This window comes from Camelus dromedarius, chromosome 31, assembly GCF_036321535.1.
Source record: "Camelus dromedarius isolate mCamDro1 chromosome 31, mCamDro1.pat, whole genome shotgun sequence".
In the NCBI taxonomy this organism is placed as follows: domain Eukaryota; kingdom Metazoa; phylum Chordata; class Mammalia; order Artiodactyla; family Camelidae; genus Camelus; species Camelus dromedarius.
The window spans coordinates 20,772,432-20,791,397 of NC_087466.1; the positions used below are offsets into that span (position 1 = coordinate 20,772,432).

At 53.9% G+C, this 18,966-nt stretch overlaps 1 protein-coding gene across 5 annotated transcripts in view; it reads right to left on the bottom strand.

Annotated features, from left to right (window-relative positions):
• Nucleotides 1-17,854, bottom strand: part of SCARB1 (scavenger receptor class B member 1) — a 67,219-nt gene extending 49,365 nt beyond the window's left edge. For 2 of the 5 annotated variants that reach the window (XM_031442498.2, XM_064481301.1), the window contains exon 1: nucleotides 17,505-17,853. In XM_031442498.2, the coding sequence (XP_031298358.1) occupies nucleotides 17,505-17,630 (126 nt within the window). In that variant the 5' untranslated portion in view covers nucleotides 17,631-17,853. Of the gene's footprint in view, nucleotides 1-17,504 lie in introns of all 5 variants that reach the window. The other 3 variants (XM_031442496.2, XM_064481300.1, XM_031442497.2) reach the window with 2 other exon arrangements.
• Nucleotides 17,855-18,966: the final 1,112 nt, after the last annotated feature.

An 18,966-nucleotide genomic window follows, 5' to 3' on the forward strand; every position in this document is an offset into this window, starting at 1 on the left:
GGATCTCAAAATGAGATCATCTCGGATTACGTGGGTGAGTCTTAAATCCAATGACGAGTGTCCTTAGAAGAGAAGACACAGAGGCAAAGGCCACATGGAGACAGGGGCTGAGATTGGAGCGATGGGGCCACCAGGAGCGGAAGGGACAAGGCAAGACCCTCCCCTAGAGCCTTCGGTGGCAGCGCAGCCGACAGCTGGATCTCAGACTTCTCCAGAACTGGGTTCGAGAAAACATGTCTATTTTAAACCTCCCATCTATGATCACTTGTCACTGCAGCCCCGGGAAATGTATGCACCAGGAGAAAGTTCCAGAAGACATACAGGTGTTCCCAGCAGGAAGGTTTTTTTCTAACATGGATCCTGACCCACAACCTTCCTTTGTCACGTCCCAGGGACCGAGGCCTCCCTCCGTCAGGGCTCCGGCGGTATATAGGGAAACAGCCCTGTCCTCGGCAGCCCTGTGTTTACAAAGCCGCAGGGCAGAAAGACAGGCCCCACAGGGGCCATACGAGGGTGAGTTCTGTGCCAAAATAAAGCTCGCCAAGATCCACCCCTCGGTGCCAAACCCAGGGCGGGGAAAGGCACACAGACCCCCATGGGTGTGATGAAGACGGGAGGATATCCCGGACCAGTGGACACAAACATTGTTTTTCAGGAAGGAACTATTAACCCAAGTTGCCTTTGGAGCCAGGACCCGCTGCGGGGCAAGGGAGCAGCGGCTTTTCACGTTGTGCCTTTTGTTTTGAGGCTGTCACTCTTTTCTGTACGTTTTCAACTTTTTTTTTTTTTCATTGTGCCATATTTCTCTTTTCTTATCTTCTTTTTGATGCCAACAGGGGCCATCTGGGCAAGCACATCCAGCCAAGCTGTCACAAGTGATGTGACCGCCCGAGGCCAGGCCCCCGGAACCCCTGTGTGTGGGAGCTGAGAAAACTGGCCCCCATGCAGAAGAGGACACGAGCTTTCAGGAGAAAACCAAGCTCCCAGAGAAGCCAAGAGCTAAGACGTGGATTTGAACCTGGGGTTCTGCTGGTCTGAGGGTCGGGCAAACCCCTGGTCAAGCAGTGTCCCCCAGAATTCATGTCCAGCTGAAAACTCAGTGTGACCTTAATGGGAAATCGCATCTTTGGAGGTGTGAACAGATTACAGGTCCCCAGATGAGGCCCCCTGGGTCAGGGTGGGCCCTAAATCCAATGACTGGTGTCCTTATAAGAAGTGGCAAGGACCTGGAAGTGCACAGAGGGGACGGCCACGTGGGGACAGAGGCCCGCGGAAATTCACACACACATACGCAGTAACACACCAAGGGGGCCCCGGGCACGCGCTTAGAAGGCCGGGGCTCAGGCTGGTTGCTGGTATGTGGGGTCAGCTACACTATCTCCCCGTCCTGAACAAGCTGACCTCTTTCTCTGAGCCTTTTCAGTGGAAGAGAGGCCTCTCACGTCCTCTGTCCTCTCTCCGCAGCTGACCTTGGCCACCAGGGGCCAGAAATTTCTGATTAAACCAAGCCCAAGGCCTGGGGTTTGGCCCGAGTTTGCTGTGTGACCTTTCACAAGCCCCTGAAACTCTCTGAGATTCGGACTCCATCCCCGCCACTGACTTACAGAAAGAAAAAGGCTCTCACCGACAACTCAGAAATCAAATAAAAACAGTGGCCATCACAACCACAGACATTCCAGAAGGCCAGATGGTACGAGGTGCCGGAGCAGATGCAGGACAGAATGTGACAGCGCTTCTAGAAGGCACAGTGGGTGACACCGGCTCCCCGCCTCCCCGCTCCCATGCCCTCCGACCTGACAGCTCTGTGCCCAGCACATCCCGAGGAAATTCTTAAGAATGTTAAGACGGAAGGTTCCAGGATGTTGACTGTTGTGGGTGGCAGGAATGGACGGAACCAGGTACTCTTCCGGAAAGGAATAAATAAAATGTGAGGAATGTGAACTTGGAAATCCAGGCAGCCGCGAGAAACCACGGGCCACACTAGCATACGGCACTGTGGACAGATATCAAAGACTGGGACAGGACAGGAGAAAAGCAGAGCTCAGGCAGGGGTCAGGTACCAAGAGCGAAGTCCGCCCCCTCCCCGGGGCCCCGGCAGCCCATGTGCCGGACGTGGGGTCTGCCCGGGCGGTGCCCAGCTCCAAGCACATGCCCCCCATGAGCCTGCTCGAGCCTTACCTCAACCCGAGGGGAAGGTGTGGTCTGTCTTGGACAGGAGCCTCACCAAGCCCAGAGACCAGACGTACTTGCCTGAGGTCACACAGCAGGCGAGAGGCAGAGCTAGGACTGGACCCCGCTCCCCCAGTTCTGCAAGCAGATGCCCGGCACCTCCTGAGGGATGAGGGAGGAAGAGGAAGTTGAAGGGGACAAGAGAAAACAGGTAACAGACATCCACAGAGGCCCTCTGCACGTCGGCCAAGAGGTGGAACAAACCGTCTCCCTCGACTGACGGATGGATGAACAGAAAGAGGTCCTTCAACACAGGGGAGTATGATTCAGCCACAAAAAGGAGTAAAGTGCTGACACGTGGTGCAGCAAGATGCACCTTAAAAACATGATGGGGAGTGGGAGAGGCCAGACACAAAGGACCAGGCACGATGTGATTCCATTTATAGGAAATGTCCAGAACAGACAAATCCACAGAGACAGAAAGCCGATCAGTAGCTGCTCGGGAACAGAGGAGCCAGAAGGAAGAAAGAATAGGAAGTGGGGTTTCACTCTGCGGGGATGGAAATGTTCTGGAAAGAGACAGAGGTGACACAACACTGTGAAAGGGCTAAACGCCACTGAACAGATCACTTTAAAATGATTAATTTCATGTTTAGTGAATTTCACCTCTATAAATTTTTTCCCCTTAACGGAGGTGCTGGGGATTGAACCCAGGATCTTATCCATGCCAAGCATGTGCTCCATCACTGAGCTATATCCACCCCTCACCTCTATAGATTATTAAATAGAAAGCTCATGACGGGACTGAACTGATGCAACCACTCTGGAAAACAGTCTGGCACTTCTGGATTATGTCGAAGATGCACAGGCCATGATTGGCAGTCCTGCCCCTCCTTCTGGACCCAAGAGGAAGTCAGGCCTGTGCCCTCTGGACCGAGATAGTTCACAACCCAGAGCTGGAGATACTCATGGCTTAGGACAGAGAAACCACGACGGCCTCCTGGAATATTATACAGCCACGAAGATAGAGTGTAGTTTATTGCAACAATGTGGATGGATCTCACACACATAGTGGGACGCAAGAACAACAAGACAGAGAAAAAAAAACCCAACAGAGTATGTGTTCCATCAGGGCTGGAATGCCATAGCAAAACATCACAGACAGGGCAGATTATAAACGACAGACACTTATTTCTCACAGTCAGGAGGCTGGGGATCTGAGATCAGGGTACTGGCATGGTCGAGTGATGACCTTCTCCTGCTTGCAGACTTCTCGCTGTGTCCTCACTTCATAGAAGGGGCAAGGGAGCTCTCTGGGGTCTCTTTGTTTGTTTTTCCTGGGGTCTCTTTAATAAGGGCACTAATCCTATTCATGGGGGCTCCACCCTCACGACCTCATCACCTCCCAAAGGCCCCACCTCCTAACACATCACTTCGGGCATCAGGACTTCGAACATGTGACTTTTGAGGGGACACAGACATTCAGACCATAGCAGTATGATTCCATTTAACTTAAGTTCACCATCAGACAAAACTAAACGCAGCGTTTAGGGAGGCAGACAGCAGGCCACACGAGAAGGAGCCAAGCAAGCTGGGAGCACGCACAGTTTCCTGGGCAGGGGCTTCTGGAGAGCAGGCGAGGTTCTGCTTTTTCATCTGGGGACGATCACACTGAGGGTCATCTTAGTTATTTATTGAACTGCGTGTGTCCAGGCACTTTCCTTGAAGTGCGTAGCATTTCACAACAAAAAGGAATCAAAGCGGGAAAGTGGAAGCAGGAGGCTGCAGCAGGTGGAATCCGGGGAGCCTGGGAACAGGCAGCTGAAGGAAGTCCCGGGGCCTAGAGAGCCTTTCAAAGCTGCCAAGGGACTCCGGCTGCAGCGGGCTCAGAGCCGAGTAAAGCCAGAGTGACCTCCACCTGCCAGCCAAGGGGCCAGATGGGGCCGGGGGATCTGGCACAAGAATTTGTGCAAGGCTCAGAGGGATGGGCGGGGGGAGATGAGAAGGTTCCCCCACCACCACCTGCCATCCCATCCCCACCCGACAGGCCCTGGCACCCCAGGGCTGCAGCACCTTCCCAGCCCACAGGCCATCATGCCTCAGGGGCGCTGGGAGAAGGGGAGGGCTGCAGTGGAGGGGACAGGCTGGCCCAGGGCCACCGGAAGAATCCACGCGTCTGGGCGTGAGGGCAAGGAATCAGAGCTGAGAAAACCAGGAAGCAGATGGCGGGGCGGCCGAGAGAGGCCGGGCCAGAGAGAATCACTGGCTTCTTCCAGTCTGAGGGGAGGTTCACGCACGCCCCGGAGCCCAGGCCCGCTGCGGGGTGCGGCTGCCAGGCTGGGGGAGTCCAGACGCCCACCCCAGCTCGGCCGGGAGAGCTCTACTCCCATCTGACACACAAGGGGACTTTTGTGTAGGGATCTGTCGGAAGAAAGCGTGCACTCACGAGGAAACAATTAGATAAATCCCCCTCGAGGGACATTCTGCCAAAACACTGGCCCAGTCCCTGCACCAACGCCCGTGCTGCGACAGCCCCAGTAAGAAGAACAGGGCTAGAGGACTGGCCCGGAGTAAAGGAGGAGGAAGAAACAGCGAAACAGGGCAAAGGACGTGATTCAAACAATCAAAACCAAAAAACTGCTGTGCAGGGTGCTCCTGGGACAGCAGGGAATCCGAATGTCGACTGAGTGTTAGGTGAAATCATCCCGAGCCTTGCTGAGTGTGACCGTGGTCTGCGGCTACGGAGAAGAATATCCCTGCATCCCTAAGACCCCCAAGCTGCAGCACTCTGGGGCGCGACGTCACGACGTCTGCAGGCAACTCGCAAATGGTTTGGCAGCGAGAGACAGACAGGCAGGCAGGTAGAGACTGAGAACGTAAACGCAGCAAACTGTAATCAGGGGAGCTCGGGAGACAGCCTCCAGGAGTCCGCTGCACTGTCCGACACTGCGATTCTTCCAAAAATGAACTTTTTCAAACTGAACCTTCGGCGCGAGAAAAGAACACGTCCGGCTGCTTTATGGATTGTTTCGCAAGTCTGGAAGCCCCCTCACGGGAATGGCTGGTCCGTCCACACCGCGGGCCGGCCACAGTCATCCGGATACCCATTCAGAGCTACCCAGGTGACAGGGGAAGATTCAGAGAAGAGACAACGGAGTGAGAAAAGCAAGACACAGAAAAGTGGGCCTAGTATGGTCCCATTTGGGTAAAATGACTGACTCATTCTTCTGTACATGTGTCTATAAAGCTTGGAGGGCAAACACTTACATGACTTATATTCTAAGTGCTCTATACGTGCCAACTCCCCCATCTTCCTAAGAGTCCTGTACAAGAGATACTTCTGTTAATTCCATTTTACAGAGGGGAATAAGGCACAGAGAGGTTAAGTCCCTTGCCCAAAGACACACAGCTGGGAAGTGGCAGAGCCAGAATTTGAATCCAGGCTGTCTGGCTCTTGGGTTCACCTGAGCTCCTGGATACCCAACCCCTGGCCCAGAAAGAACCCTGGGGGGTTGAGAATTCATGCCCGACCTTGACAGCGACATGTCTCGTCCGACACCGCCTCACCTGGCACTGCCTTGGAGCTCCCCACATTCCTCTCTCCCCATGCCTCTCACCCAGGCGGAAGGCTCTTATGAGGGCACAGAGGCCGCTCTCGGCACACAAAGGGATGCTCCCAGGGACCCTAGCGGCCTGGCTGTCCAAGTGGGTCCCTCCCACACACACAGCTGCACGCTGTCCTAGGTGAAGAAGGCTGTGCCCCAGGATGTGGGGCAAGGGCCAGCGGGCTGGCAGCCGTCCACCCAGGGGACTGTGGATGACAGGCATGCTGGCTCACATTGCAGAACATACGTGCTGCTTTGACGATTCCAGACCCACCCCTCCACATCTATGCCTGGGCAGATTCTGATAAGGCCAGAGTCTTTGCTCAGCCCTTCTCCCACACCCCCCAACCCAGGGCAGACAAAGCCTGTACTTGGCACACTTTGCCAGCCCTGACACCTCTCCCAGACTGTTGCCAGGAGGTGGTCAGGCAGGGGTGCAGACAGGGGATCCTGGGGACTTTCTGCCTGAAGGATGCTAGCTAGGGACTTGCTTTTATAACTACTTGGCCTCTTGGCCAAGCCCTGCTCCCCCAGCCCGTCTAGCCTCCACCCACTTCCCGTGCCCACTTGGGATAGTCCTCCCTGCCAGCACTCACTGCTAATTTGCTCTGTGGCCTTACTTAAATCCCTGCTCCCTCTAAGTTCCGGTGTTCCCAAAAGAAAAATAAAAGATGGAACTGAGTAAAACCCAAGTTCCAGATCTAACAATCTAAGTTTCTGAAAACTTCCCTGATTAAAAACAATTAGCTGATAAGCTACCACCCCTTCAAGAGGTCTTGGGTAGAGCCAAAGAAAATAATCTCTAATACTATAATAGCAAGAGGCAATGAGATCAAGTGAGGAAGCTATTCTGGGGCAAAGGGCCCATCAACCATTTTTGCTGCCTGTCACCCTTTCCTCCTTCTGCTAACAGTCTCCCCCCACACACACCTTTTCCTTTAGGGTACCACTCTTACCCCACCTCAGTCCCTCTGCTTTGGAAGAAAAAAAGATTTCCTTCTCCAGCTCCAAGGATGGGCATGGAATCCAAGCCTGACCAATCAGAGCAGTCCATTTCTCCAGCAACAGCGACTGGCTCAGGGATAAGCATGTGAGACAAGCTCAGCCAATCAGAGCTCATGAGCAATCACACCACAACTTTCCCCAGCCACTGGGAAAATTCTCTAAGTACCCTTGAAGGTCCCTCCCTAAGGTTCCCTTTGGAGCCCCTGGGGAAATTCAAAGCAGCCAGTTTCTCCCCCGTGTGTGGCATATGGCCATGTGTGTGCTGAGCCCCAGACAGAGCGGCTGGCGACTGATACAGAAGCATCCATACAAAGAAACGAATCTTTAACTCGGACTGCATTCAGGCTGGACCCTCAGGAGGAACAGCAGGACCACAAGAAACTCCCTCCCCATGCTCGCTCTTTATTGATCACAGGTGAATGATTCCACACGGTTGAAATGATGTGCAATCCTGCACGTATGGTGTAAAATCACCAACAAATGGGACGGGTCTCCCAACTCCAGCCTCATACAGTTTCTGCTCACGAGGACAAGAAACATAAATGGAAAATCAACTATATTTCAATTTTTAATAATTTTAAATAAAAATATAAAACAAAAGCAAAAAGAAATAAAAACAAAGTAATAATGGTAAAATATGAAAAAAGAAACATAAATGATTCCACTTTAATGCTGAACTTGGGCTTAAATACAGCAGGAGAGAAATACCTTCTCACCCGAATCCAAGACGCCAGCAGGAAAATCCCTTCCCCCTCGGACAGGCAGCGCAAGGTGGCCCCAGACCAGCCTCCACGCCTCCCTTGGACGGGACAGGTGCTGTTTCTTTACCCACCACCCACAGACGGCCCTGATGACATCTTTGTAAACCTGTGTCCCTTCCTCCTGGCCACTCCACCTTCATGTTGGGACAGAGAAGGGGCCAATCAGAAGACACCAGCACTCAGCCAGGAGAAACACCCAGTCACTGGAATCAGAGACAAGTCTCTAGAATCCAGGAGGGGCTTGTTAAGACTCAGGCCCTGAATCCACGAATGCATCACAGAGACCAGGCTCCCGGGTGCTCCCCGGTGCCAGGCACACAGATAGCGGTGGAAGTGCCAGTTCTGGAAGCCAAGAAGTCTGGGCTCCAAAGACCATGCTTTTGAGGACCCCCAACTGGGATGTTCTCACTGCCCTGGCCCAAGGTCCTACCCCAGCCCAGGGCCCCCCAGCAATGGGCTACAGTCGTGAACAAGACAGACAAGGTCCCTGCTTCATGGACTCTCAAGCAACAATATAATTCCAGAGAATGGTGGAGGCTTAGCAGATACTAACATGGAGGGCTCATAACAGAGGTGGGTGGGGTTCGTGGCAGGGGGTGTTGGTGGTCAGCAGGCATCTTCTTCAAGAGACCACACTTGAGCTGAAACAAGAGGAACCAAGCAAAAGAGGCAGAAGGAAAAAGCATTCCTGGGAGAAGGATCAGTCTGTGCAAAGGCCCTGTGGTGTGGTGGAGGAGAAGAACCGCCTGTGAGGCCGCAGCAGGGAGAGAATGTTGGCAGTAGAGGCAGGTAAGGGGCTTACAGGCCACGGGGTAGATGGTTTCATACGACATGCCAGAAGGTTTTAATCAGGGTAGTGAAACGATCCGGTCTGCATTATGTTAGAGAGCAACTCTGGCTTCAGCAGAGAGGACTGACAGCAGAGTGGCGCAGACAGGAGCAGACAGCCTGGTGAGGAAGCCCCTGCAGCGGGCAAGCGGCAGGGTGTGGCGTGGGGGCCGTACAGGGGGAGGGGAGCAGTCCCCATGTCCCTGCACAGGGCGACAACCTGCCACTTGTCACAAACCTGCCGTGAAACCACCCTCCTCTTCTAAACATCCATTCAATAAATAAATATTTGAGAACCTACGTTAAGGTGTCAGGCATCGTTCCAAGTGCTTGGGACACAGCGATGAACAAAAACCCTGGTCCCTGCCTTCATGGGCCAGACATTCTCACAGGGAGAAATGGACAAAAAACAATAAACAGGATGTGCACGTGTGTCAGTAGGTGGCAGGGCTACAGCAGGGTAAGCAGGGTTGGGAGCACTGGGGAACGGAGAGGGAACTTGCAATATTAAAAAGGGGAGATTCGTGAGCAAGGGCGATCTGAACAAAAGCCTGGGGGAGGTGGGAGAGTGAGACATGCACATATCACATCAGGGAAAGGCTCGTGGGCAGAGGCAAGAACTAAGGCGGAAGTGCCGGTAAGTCTGAGGAATGGCCAGACGGGCCACGTGCAAGGTCAAGGTGAAGGGGAGGGCAGAAAGGGGCCAAGGGCCTAAGGCACAGGCCTCGATGGCCAATGTGAGGGCTCACCTTGACTCGGAGGGGACGGGACGGGCCCCAGCAGGGCCTTCAGCAAAAGAGGGTGGTGCTCTGAGTGCAGTTTTAAAAGGATTCCTTGGGCTGCTGTGCTGAAAAAACCCAACAGGGAGCAGAGGTGGACATAGGGAGGCCTGCAAGAATCCAGTCAGAGCGGATGGTGCTTTGGACCAGGGTGGTGACCATGGCTTTGGAGAGGAATGTATGGATTCTGGATAGATCTTGAAGACGAAGCCATACAGCGTCCTGATGGCTCAGTGTGGGAAGTGAGAGGGAGTCGAGGCTGACTCCAAGGCTTTCGGCCTGGGCAGCTGGAGGACCGGGGAGCGACAGCCTGAGATGGGAGGATGGCGGGAGGGATGGGGTTTCGGGGGGAGGGATGGGAAGGCGGGTGCTGGCCGGGGTGAGTGTGAGCCACCTCTGCCCGCCCAAGTCAAGGGATGGAGTTGGCCACTGGCTGCTCGAAGACAGAGTTCAGGGGGAAGATCTGGGCCTGGGATGTCAGTTTGGGAGGGGCCGGGACAGAGCCAGACTTAGACATGTGAGACTGGGTGAGCTCAGGGCATGAGCGCTGGGATGTGCCCATGGCAGGTGGTCAGGGAGATAAGGAGACACCAGCATCTGAGACCAAGGACAGCCCGCCAGCCCGCCGGCCAAGTAGGAGGGACCCCAGGAGAGCAGCCATTGAAGTGTCTCAAGAGTCTTTTAAGAAGCTTCCAGAAAAGGTGGAAGGAACTTTACCCAAAATGCCAGGAAGCGAACATGGGTCAGGCCACTCCTGTTCCTTCCCTCTGCCCAGCACGAAGCCAGCGGGAAGAGGAGGAAACTGCGGGGTGGAGGTGGGGGACAGAAGCCAGACAATGAGTCAGCCGAGGCCTGGGCCCTCAGGAGCCTGGACCTCTGGGTTTGGGGATGTTCTGAGCAGCCCGAGCAGCTTCAAATCAGGACCCAAATCGTCCCTAGGCAAACTGTAACTCGCCAGCTCCCAGGCCCAGGGAAGCTCCAAAGCCATTTTTTGTTTCTCTTTGCATTTCAGCTCCAGCGGCCACTCCCAGGGCCAGTGGAGGCCAAGGTCGCATTTGAACCAGGGGGAGGGAGATAAGGTACATAAAAGAACTTCTTTTGTTCTGTCTTTTTCACTTTGGCTGAGCCCTAGAGTTGAATCCTTTGCACCACAGATGTGTTTATGCGGACGGAGACGCTAAATTTTTGAGGTGTTGAAGGGCTGGGGACGGACGCTCGGAACCGAATTCACTAGTTCTAAGATTATGAGCCAGAAGAGTCTGCATCAGCCTCGTGGCTGAAACCAGCCTTGAGGGAGGCTCACGACCCCAGGGGCCTCCCTGCTGCTGACCAAGAGCACAGGGATCAGCCTTCTGGGCACTGTGACCACCAGAGGACCCCCAGATGTCGATGGGACAGACATGCCTTTGCCAGGTCTCCAGAGGGACCCAATGTGCCCAAGGGAAACCTCAGTATGCAAGCCCTCAACACCAGCTCACTTCCAACTCGTCTGCTAGAAGTCGAAGGCCACAGCGGGATGATTCCAGGAAGCAGAACTGAACCAAATTCTAGCCGATCACGTGACTCACGGAGTGGAGACACCGCAAGTATTAATCATTCCAGAAAGGGATGGAGAACATTTCACTGCATGGGAAGAGCCAGGAGCACTGAACACAGCCCTGGTGCCGGGCCTCAGGAAGGTACCTGGCCTTCCAAGTGTACACTGCACATCCCAACACACGCAGACGCGTGTTAACACTGAAATACCGCGTTAATCTCTAACTATATACCCCCAGTACGAGTGGGCACACGTCCACACGTGTGCATGTGAACCCACCCACGTACACATGTGTACCATCACACGTGGGCCCATGTGTGCCCAGCTTCCTGAAAACCAACCCAGTGGAGCTTCCATCGGCACATGTATATATGTCCGTGCACCTGCACACATGTGCCAACACAGACCCTGCGTTCCATGCTGACACGTGCAGACACACAACACGTGCGTGCGTGCTTTAGCGCACGCACGTGTGTTCCTGCGCCAACAGGCGTGGTCACGTGTCACCAGTCATGTGTGTAGAACCAGCACACATGTGCACACATCAACACACACAGAGACACACACACACACTCATGAAGCCAGAAAAGCAAATCCATCAGGAGCAAAGAGGGAAACAAAAATAACTGACTCTCAGTGAAACTAAAAATAGCCCGTGTTTTTCAGCTGTGGCTGGAGTCAGCGGCAGCCGCCCTCCCACGCACCGGAGGACTCAGAAGTCCCGGGCAGGAAAGGAGAATAAAAACACAACAGAATCGGGGCACACCTGCGACCCTGCTGCTCCCCCTACCCCAGGAAGGGACCCCCGCCATCTATGGCCACAGGCCAGTTCTATAGTCTTGCCCTCCACGGCCAGACGTGGCCAGATGCAGTCAGGCTGGGGCCCCAGGATGCCCTCCAAGACGCGACCCCGGGGCTTTCTGGAGCTCCCGATGGAGGGCCGGGCACAGAACTGGCTGAGCAGACTCTGCAGGACAGTCAGGGCCACCCTGAGGGTCGCTGCAACCACAAGCCAGGGAGAGGCCGTCTCTCCCCAGCTTCCCTTGGCATCTGTGATTCTTGAATGTGTCCAGACCAGGGCATGGAGGGGGTAGCTCGGTGCTGGGGCAGGCGCTCAGCACGCACTGGGTGCTGGGTTCCATCCCCAGTACCTCCATTATAAAAGTAAACAAGTAAATAAATAAATAAGACCTAATTACCGCTCCCCTAAAAAAAAAAACCAAACCTAGAACATGCCCAGGCCTATGAGACTGCCCTGGGGGCACCCTGTACCCCCAGTTTGGCGGGGGAGTGACTATAAAGAGGAAGGCCTGGGAGGGACCCTACTGACCCAGGTGGAGGCTATGGAAGGGGCTGCTCAGAAAGAGGGGGAGCAGGCAGGACAGGGCCCTGGGGCAGCTGGCTCGCTGGGTTGCAGTCTTGACTCTGTGTGACCTGGGCCAAGTGACCCATTTCCCTCAATAAAAGAGTGACAACGGGAGCTATTTAGATACTAAATGAGGTGAGAAGTGAGTTAATACAAGAAAAATACCTAGAATAGCCTCTGGTTAATAAGAGTGGTCTCTCCCCAACCCCCACTTACTAGCCAATGGGCAAAGGAGGTTTGCCAGAGGCAGGGCAGGGCCTTGGGTGGCTGGGTGGATACCGCTGAGGAAGGAGGGGGCAAAATAGAGTCTGAGGCTGGGGAAGGGGCTAGAGAAACAACATGACCTCAGAGTGCTTACCACCTGCTCATGCCGCCATCCTACCATGAACCCAGGTGCTGCTCTGACCCTCGGGGACACTGCAGGGACAGCGACAGCCCTTGGCCCTCCTCACGACGGAGAAAGAGAACACACAAATAAACACGGACCACAAAGGGGGCGACTTTTAGGGACATGAGGAGTGAGCTATGCAGATATCAGAGAATGAGCTTTCCAGGCAGTGGGGAAAGCAAGCCAGGGTTTGGTGGGACCAAGGATTTCAAAGAAGTGAGTGTGGTAGGTTGAGCAGGGAGGCCAAGGGGGCTGCAGTGAGACGGGGAAGGAGGGCTGGATCGTGGTGGGGGTGGCAGAGCTCCAGGCCACCGAAATGACCTTGGTGTTCACTCAGAGTGAGACAGGAACCCCGAAGGGTTGTGAACAGAGGGGGCACGTGATCTGATGAGTGTTTGATCCCTCCGGTTGCTATGGAGACCAGAGGTGAGACGACTGCACTGGTCCAAACAGTGGATGGAGGAGGCTGTCGTGATGGAGATGTTGAGAAGGGGTCAGAATGCAGATCTTTGTTTCGAGGTAAAGCGGACAGGATTTGCTGGTGGACCAGACACAGGGGTATCGGGAGAAGCGTGCAGTCAAGGCTGGCCCAAGGCTTTCCCTCTACTCCTGGAGGGAACGAATGGAAGTGTCTTTTATTGAGATGGGGAACACAGACAGGGGAGATTTTGGCAGCTGGAGAAATTAGTAGATGAAGCTCGCAAGGCTGATTCCAGCCAGAAAACTTAAAGACAGCTGAGGGGAACTCAGCTTTCCCCCCAAGCTTGGACAAGGCCATGAAGCCCATTGTGGCACCCGGTGGCCCCACAGACGAGCCCTGTGGCCCAGCAGCAGTGAGGGGTCCCTCCCCGCGTCCACCAGCGGGGCCTTCCCTGGTGGACCAGAGACACACAGTAACTTGGAAATATCCCCCCAGGCTCCTGAGCCCTGCTTCCTGCTCCATTCATTCCACACATGCTAGGCTCAGTTCTAGGCCGTGGCTACGAGAGAACCCGTCCTCCTGGGGTTTGCCTCCAGGCCCTTTTCACACACACACCCCAGCAAGGTCACCTGGGCAAATTACTCTCTTAAGCTTCTGTTTCCCTCACTGTTGATGATGACAAGGAGCCATGTATCACAGAACTCCCTCCCCCAGGACTAAACGAGATGATTGACATTCACAAAGACCCCCAGCACACAGTCATCCCCGATTACACTCATTACTGCATTCAGTCTGAACACCTCTCATCCAAACCTACCCACCAAGGGAAAGGAGAAGAAATGAGTCTCATTCTCCCCCAAGGCCTCCCAGGGACCTCAGTTCATGGGGCCCCTTCACCGAGTGCCTCCCACATCCTACATCTAACTCACCTGGCCATTCTTTGGGGGGAAAGCTATGGGTTCGTTACTAAACACATAATACATGAATACATTCTCCTCATTAGAAAAAAAAAAGGGTAGGAACATTATAGATAGAGTGTGAAGTTTCCCTTCACCACACTCCCAGTCCCCTGAGAGTAACCATTTTTGTCAGTCTGGTGCACATCCTTCCACACCTTTTTCTGTGCTTTTCCATGCACTAATAGTAACCCAGTGAAAATACAGAATATTATTTGTGGAGTTCTGTTTTTTCAACACAAGTACCCCCAGAGCTTTTTTCAATTAGTAATGTGTTTTTTTCTACTTTTCTGTGCCAAAACATAAATATCTAGTTCCTTCTAACTTTGGCCTTAAAAGTCCAACAGGGCCATAGAAAGAAAGCTCCTGCTTTACTTTTTATGCCCCTATGGAAGTGGAGACCCAGATTTGGCAGTCAAGATTCCTGCCCACCACTGCCACAAGGTGTGTAAACCCCAGCAAGCTTTGTTGTGCCTTAGTTTCCTTACCTGTAGGAAGGAAAAATCCTGTCATATTTCATAAGGATGTGATACCACTCAAATGAGAGACCAGGTACATTGAAGGCATTTTCACACACAAGTAACTGCCTTTGTATTTTATCATCTTGCCAGAAAGCAAGCTAATCTGACCCCTGCCTCAGCGCTAAAGACACAAGCCCTGGTTCAGAGGTGCAGTAACTGGCCCAAGGCCCCCAGCTAGCAAACTGCACTGCCACCCTGGGTTTCAAACTGACCCAGGTTTCAAAACACGTCTCGTCCCTACCCCACCCCATTAGCAACCTGAGAAATGTAAATCACATGCATCAGGTGAATCCCCCAAAATGATAATGATCAATGGGTAATCACCAATAATGGCAGAGGCGTGGGGAAGTGGATACTTTCAGACTCTGTTGATGGGAACCAGAAAAGCTAGAGATCTTCGGAAGGGCCATTAGGCTGTGAGTTATCAAAATTCAAACTAGACAGACTTAGAGGTCTACAGGCTTCTCTTCTAGAAATGTGCCTGGTGGAAGGGTTCCTACATGTACACAAAGAGGTACATGTCAGGATGGTCCCTGTTCATTTGTCAGTGATAGAGAAAATTATCAGTCAATAGAGAAACAGGCAAATAATGAAGTGTACAGCCATTCGAAGGAATACTATGCAGCAATGAAAATGTGATAGATTTATATGTTCTGGCATGGAAAAATTTCCAAGCAATACCCGTGAACTGAAAAGCAATCTGCAGGCAATTTATATGTAGTTTAGTTCAATATAAGTAAAAAATATATATTAATGCATATAAATTTCATCTCGATGAAAGTCTAGAAAGATACTCTCAGGTGATGGTGGTACCATCATCTGAGAGGAGAGGAGGGGAGAAAGGAAATAAAATGGGGGGAAATGTTTTTCCCTCCACTTGAATATTTTTTTTACAAAGAATTCATGCCTTTAGATACATGGACTTCTTGAAACAAAAAAAATTAAAAAAAAAAAAAAGAAATTGAAGCACAAGGCCTCCCATTCAAGTTGTACATGGACATGTATGTAGCCAATGAAAACACCAGCAGGCAGTGCCTCCCTCTCCCAGCGTCCCACCCGCTCGGTCCCCTGAACACCGGCATTCTTCTTCCAAGAGAAGGCACTTGGCCGGGACTCCGTCTGAGCTGTCCAAGAAGTAGCTGTCACCGGCTGGGCTCGCCTTTGGTGCCTTCAAGCCACTCGGCCCCAAACCAGTCTCCTTTGGGAAATTCACACAGGAGGCTGGGCGGCTCTCACCCAAATTTAAGACCAGAAATCTTAGCTCCGGGACAACTGAGACCAGCAGAGGCGCCTTCCTCTTTGGAAGCCCAGGGGAGGAATGGGAAATTACGGGGTGCATGCGTGTGTGCGTGAACACACGCACACACACACACACACGCACACACTCGCTCATGTGGAGACATCCTTAATCTGGCTGACAGCCATAAAAAGAAAACACCTGAGTTAAGTCCAAGAAGGACTGGGCTGACAAGATTCTTCATCGGCTATAAATCTCACCCACTCCCACACCCCCAAAGCAAGAGGTTCTTTGCACTTAATCTCGACAGGCTCCCCATGCTCACGCTACCTGAGTGACGGTCTCTCCAGGGTGCACACAGTGCAGAAACCACAAATTTGGCGGGCGTTTACAGCCGGCTTGCACTGAGATAAACCTCGTACTGCTACTTTGGAAAGCAAAACAGATACACCCCCAGGAAAGATGCAGCTCTGCCACCCTCGCTCTGAGGTTTCCCCACACAACTTTTTCCCACCATCTCGAGGCAAAAAACAAACAAAAAACAAAAAACCGACAAAGAGAAACTCAGTGCTCAGTATCACCATTGGCCAGGATCTCCTTGCAATCAGATCACATGATTTAATTTGACAAGAATTTGAAAACCAAAAAAAAAAAAAAAAAAACCACAGTGTAGCCAAGATGACTTGGACAACTGCTTACCCAGAGACCTTGAGGAAAACTAAACTTGCCCCATCTTTAAAGCGGAGAAATGGCAGTTGAGTCTAAGCAGATGTAGCTTTCATTCATTCATTCATTCATCTCCCAAGCATCCTGTGCTGGGCACAGGGCACAGACATGGAATGTGGGCAAGTTCCCATTCTCAAGAGTTTCCCCTAAAGAAATGGGCAAACGGAAACAGAGAAATTAACTAGCAAGTGACGATTCCCACAGCTTTACCCCAGCTCTGCAGCCTGTCTGGATTTTGGGCCAAGGCAAGCCTCAGCTTCCCCTCCTGGCCCCGCAGGTACTGGCCCTGGTTCCAAGCTCTGAATGCTTTTAGCTCAAGAGTAATACTCTGTAATCTCCCCGTCCTTCTGTAACTCCAGGCTCATTCAGACAGGCCGCCCAGACACCCAGGGCAGAGTCTGACGGTCTGAAGGCCAGCTGATGGCCTTAATTTGCCACTCTGGTTAAAAGGGCAGTGGTGTATAAGGTTAGGTTCAGAGGAAAGCTCTCAGGCTGTGGGCTCCCAAAGGACCCTGCTTATGCAGCCTGGGGCTTATGCCTGCCTCTGTGTGAATCTGGGGAGAAAATCAGCTTATCATTTCCAATCTGCATCAGGAAGGCAGGGCCAGGGGAGGACAGAGCTGCCCATTCTGCCTCTGAGAAGGGGTTTGTATGGGCAGATTCTGGATAGCAGAGAATGCTCTCCTGACCACCTATCAGGGCCTGGGCACCCGTGTGAGTCTCACAGAAGTACATGAATGAAGGGTTCCGGTCCTCATGGGCTCACAGGAAACAAGCAAAATGCAGCCCTAGTTTTACCAGACAGTGGCACAGGCTGCTACAGTAAAGAGGAAAGAGGCATGCGAGCTCGCTCCTGGGCTCCTCTCCAGGCAACACGGAAAAGCAGCCACTCTCCCAGGCTCCCCCTGGCCCCAGACCCCTTAAGGTGAGGTCAGGCTCCCAGGTGGTCTCTCACTCAGGCTTCCCCAACCCCAGCCTGGACCTCCAGCAAAGGCCCTGGGTGCCCTCCTTGGCCCCCAAACTCAGCATGCGTCCTCGGTAGGGGAGACCCTGGTGCTCAGGGTCCTGGGCCCAGAGGGCAGATCCCGGCTCCAGGTCGCCACCCCACAGGCTGCGGATGCGCTCCTGGCTCTCCTCAGCGCCCAGTGCCCTCCAGCCCCGGACAGGACAGCACACGCAGACCCCCGGCCGGGCCGCTCACCCACCTTGAGGACTTGCTGCTTGATGATCGAGGGCACCATCACGATCATGACGGCGCCCAGGACGGCGCACAGCAGCCCCGCGAAGCCCAGCGCCACGGCCGCCCGGCGCGCTCGAACGTGGCTGCCCATGTCTGCGCGCCGTAGCACCCGCGCGGCGCTGGCAGGGCTCCTGTGCGCTTGTCGGGGGAAGGAGACGGGGACGCAGGCGACAGAGGCAGCAACTCCGGGGACCGGAGCGGCTCGGCGGGCCCCTGACAGCAGCGCACGGAGGACCGACCAGGCAGGTGGCCAGCGATTTTATGCGCCATCGCTGGGGCGGACCGCCCCCAGGACGCCCGGGGCACGGGGATTCGGGCGCCAGCGGGCGGGGCGACGGGGCGGGGCCTAAGTTAGCAAGGGGCGTGTCCGGGGCGGGTCGCGGATCGGACGGTCCTAGTGGGGCGGGGCCACGGCCGCTGGCCCCGCGCCCGTGCGTCAGTTTCCGCGGGAGGGAGCAGTGGAGGGCTCGTGGACCGCGTGAGACGTGGGGCCTGGCTCGCCTCCCCCACAGCCCTTCTCCCCGTCCTCATGCCCACCTGCTCCCAGCTCACTCCTATCCCTGATTCTTCCACCTCTCCATTTTCTCCCCGCTCCTCCTCTGCCTCTCTCCTCCTGCCCCCTTCTTCAGCCCTCCTCCCCTCCCACTTCCTCTGTCGTGAGCATCATCATTGTTCATATTTAGTAGGAATTTCTCTCCTCTGGCAGAAACCCCAGAGCCCCTGTCCCCACCTCTGAGACCTCACCTCCCCCCACCCCCGCCCGCCCCACACATACACGCGTGCGCGCGCGCCGGTCTACACACACGTGCACACACATTCTTTCCCAGCCTCTCTCTCCCTGGATCAAGTCTAACAGACTCCTGCCTCGGGGCCTTGTACACCCACGACGATTCTGTTCCCCCAGATATCTGACCAGCTCCTTCCTTCACGGCTGCTGGCCACCTTATCAGAAAGGCCTCCCCGTCTACCCTGTGTGAAATAAAATTGCGCCAGCTCTCCCAGCTCACCCCTCACCCTTATCACCCAGCACCACCTGGCATGTTCCTCGTTCATTTGTTCTATCATTCTGACCACCATCACCTGGAACTTGAATGCTACATACAGACAGAAGCTTTGTCTCTCCGGCCCCCTGTCCTGCCCCCAGTAGCCGCTTGAACACTGCCAGGCTGGGAATGCTCGCTCCCGATGAACACTCTAGAATGAACCAGCCAGGAGCCTTCTAGGTGCCTGGCCCTGTGCTAAGTGCCTTGCACACAGCAGCCCCATTTTACAGGTAAGGAAACAGACACAGAGGGGTCAGGTTAACATATCTAAGTTCCTGCTTCCTACTGAACAGGGAGACACAGTGGGTGAGTGAGCCAATGTAGGATGGATGATTGCAGATAAGTGCCCCAGGAAAATCAAACAGGTACGCTCCCCTGCAGTCC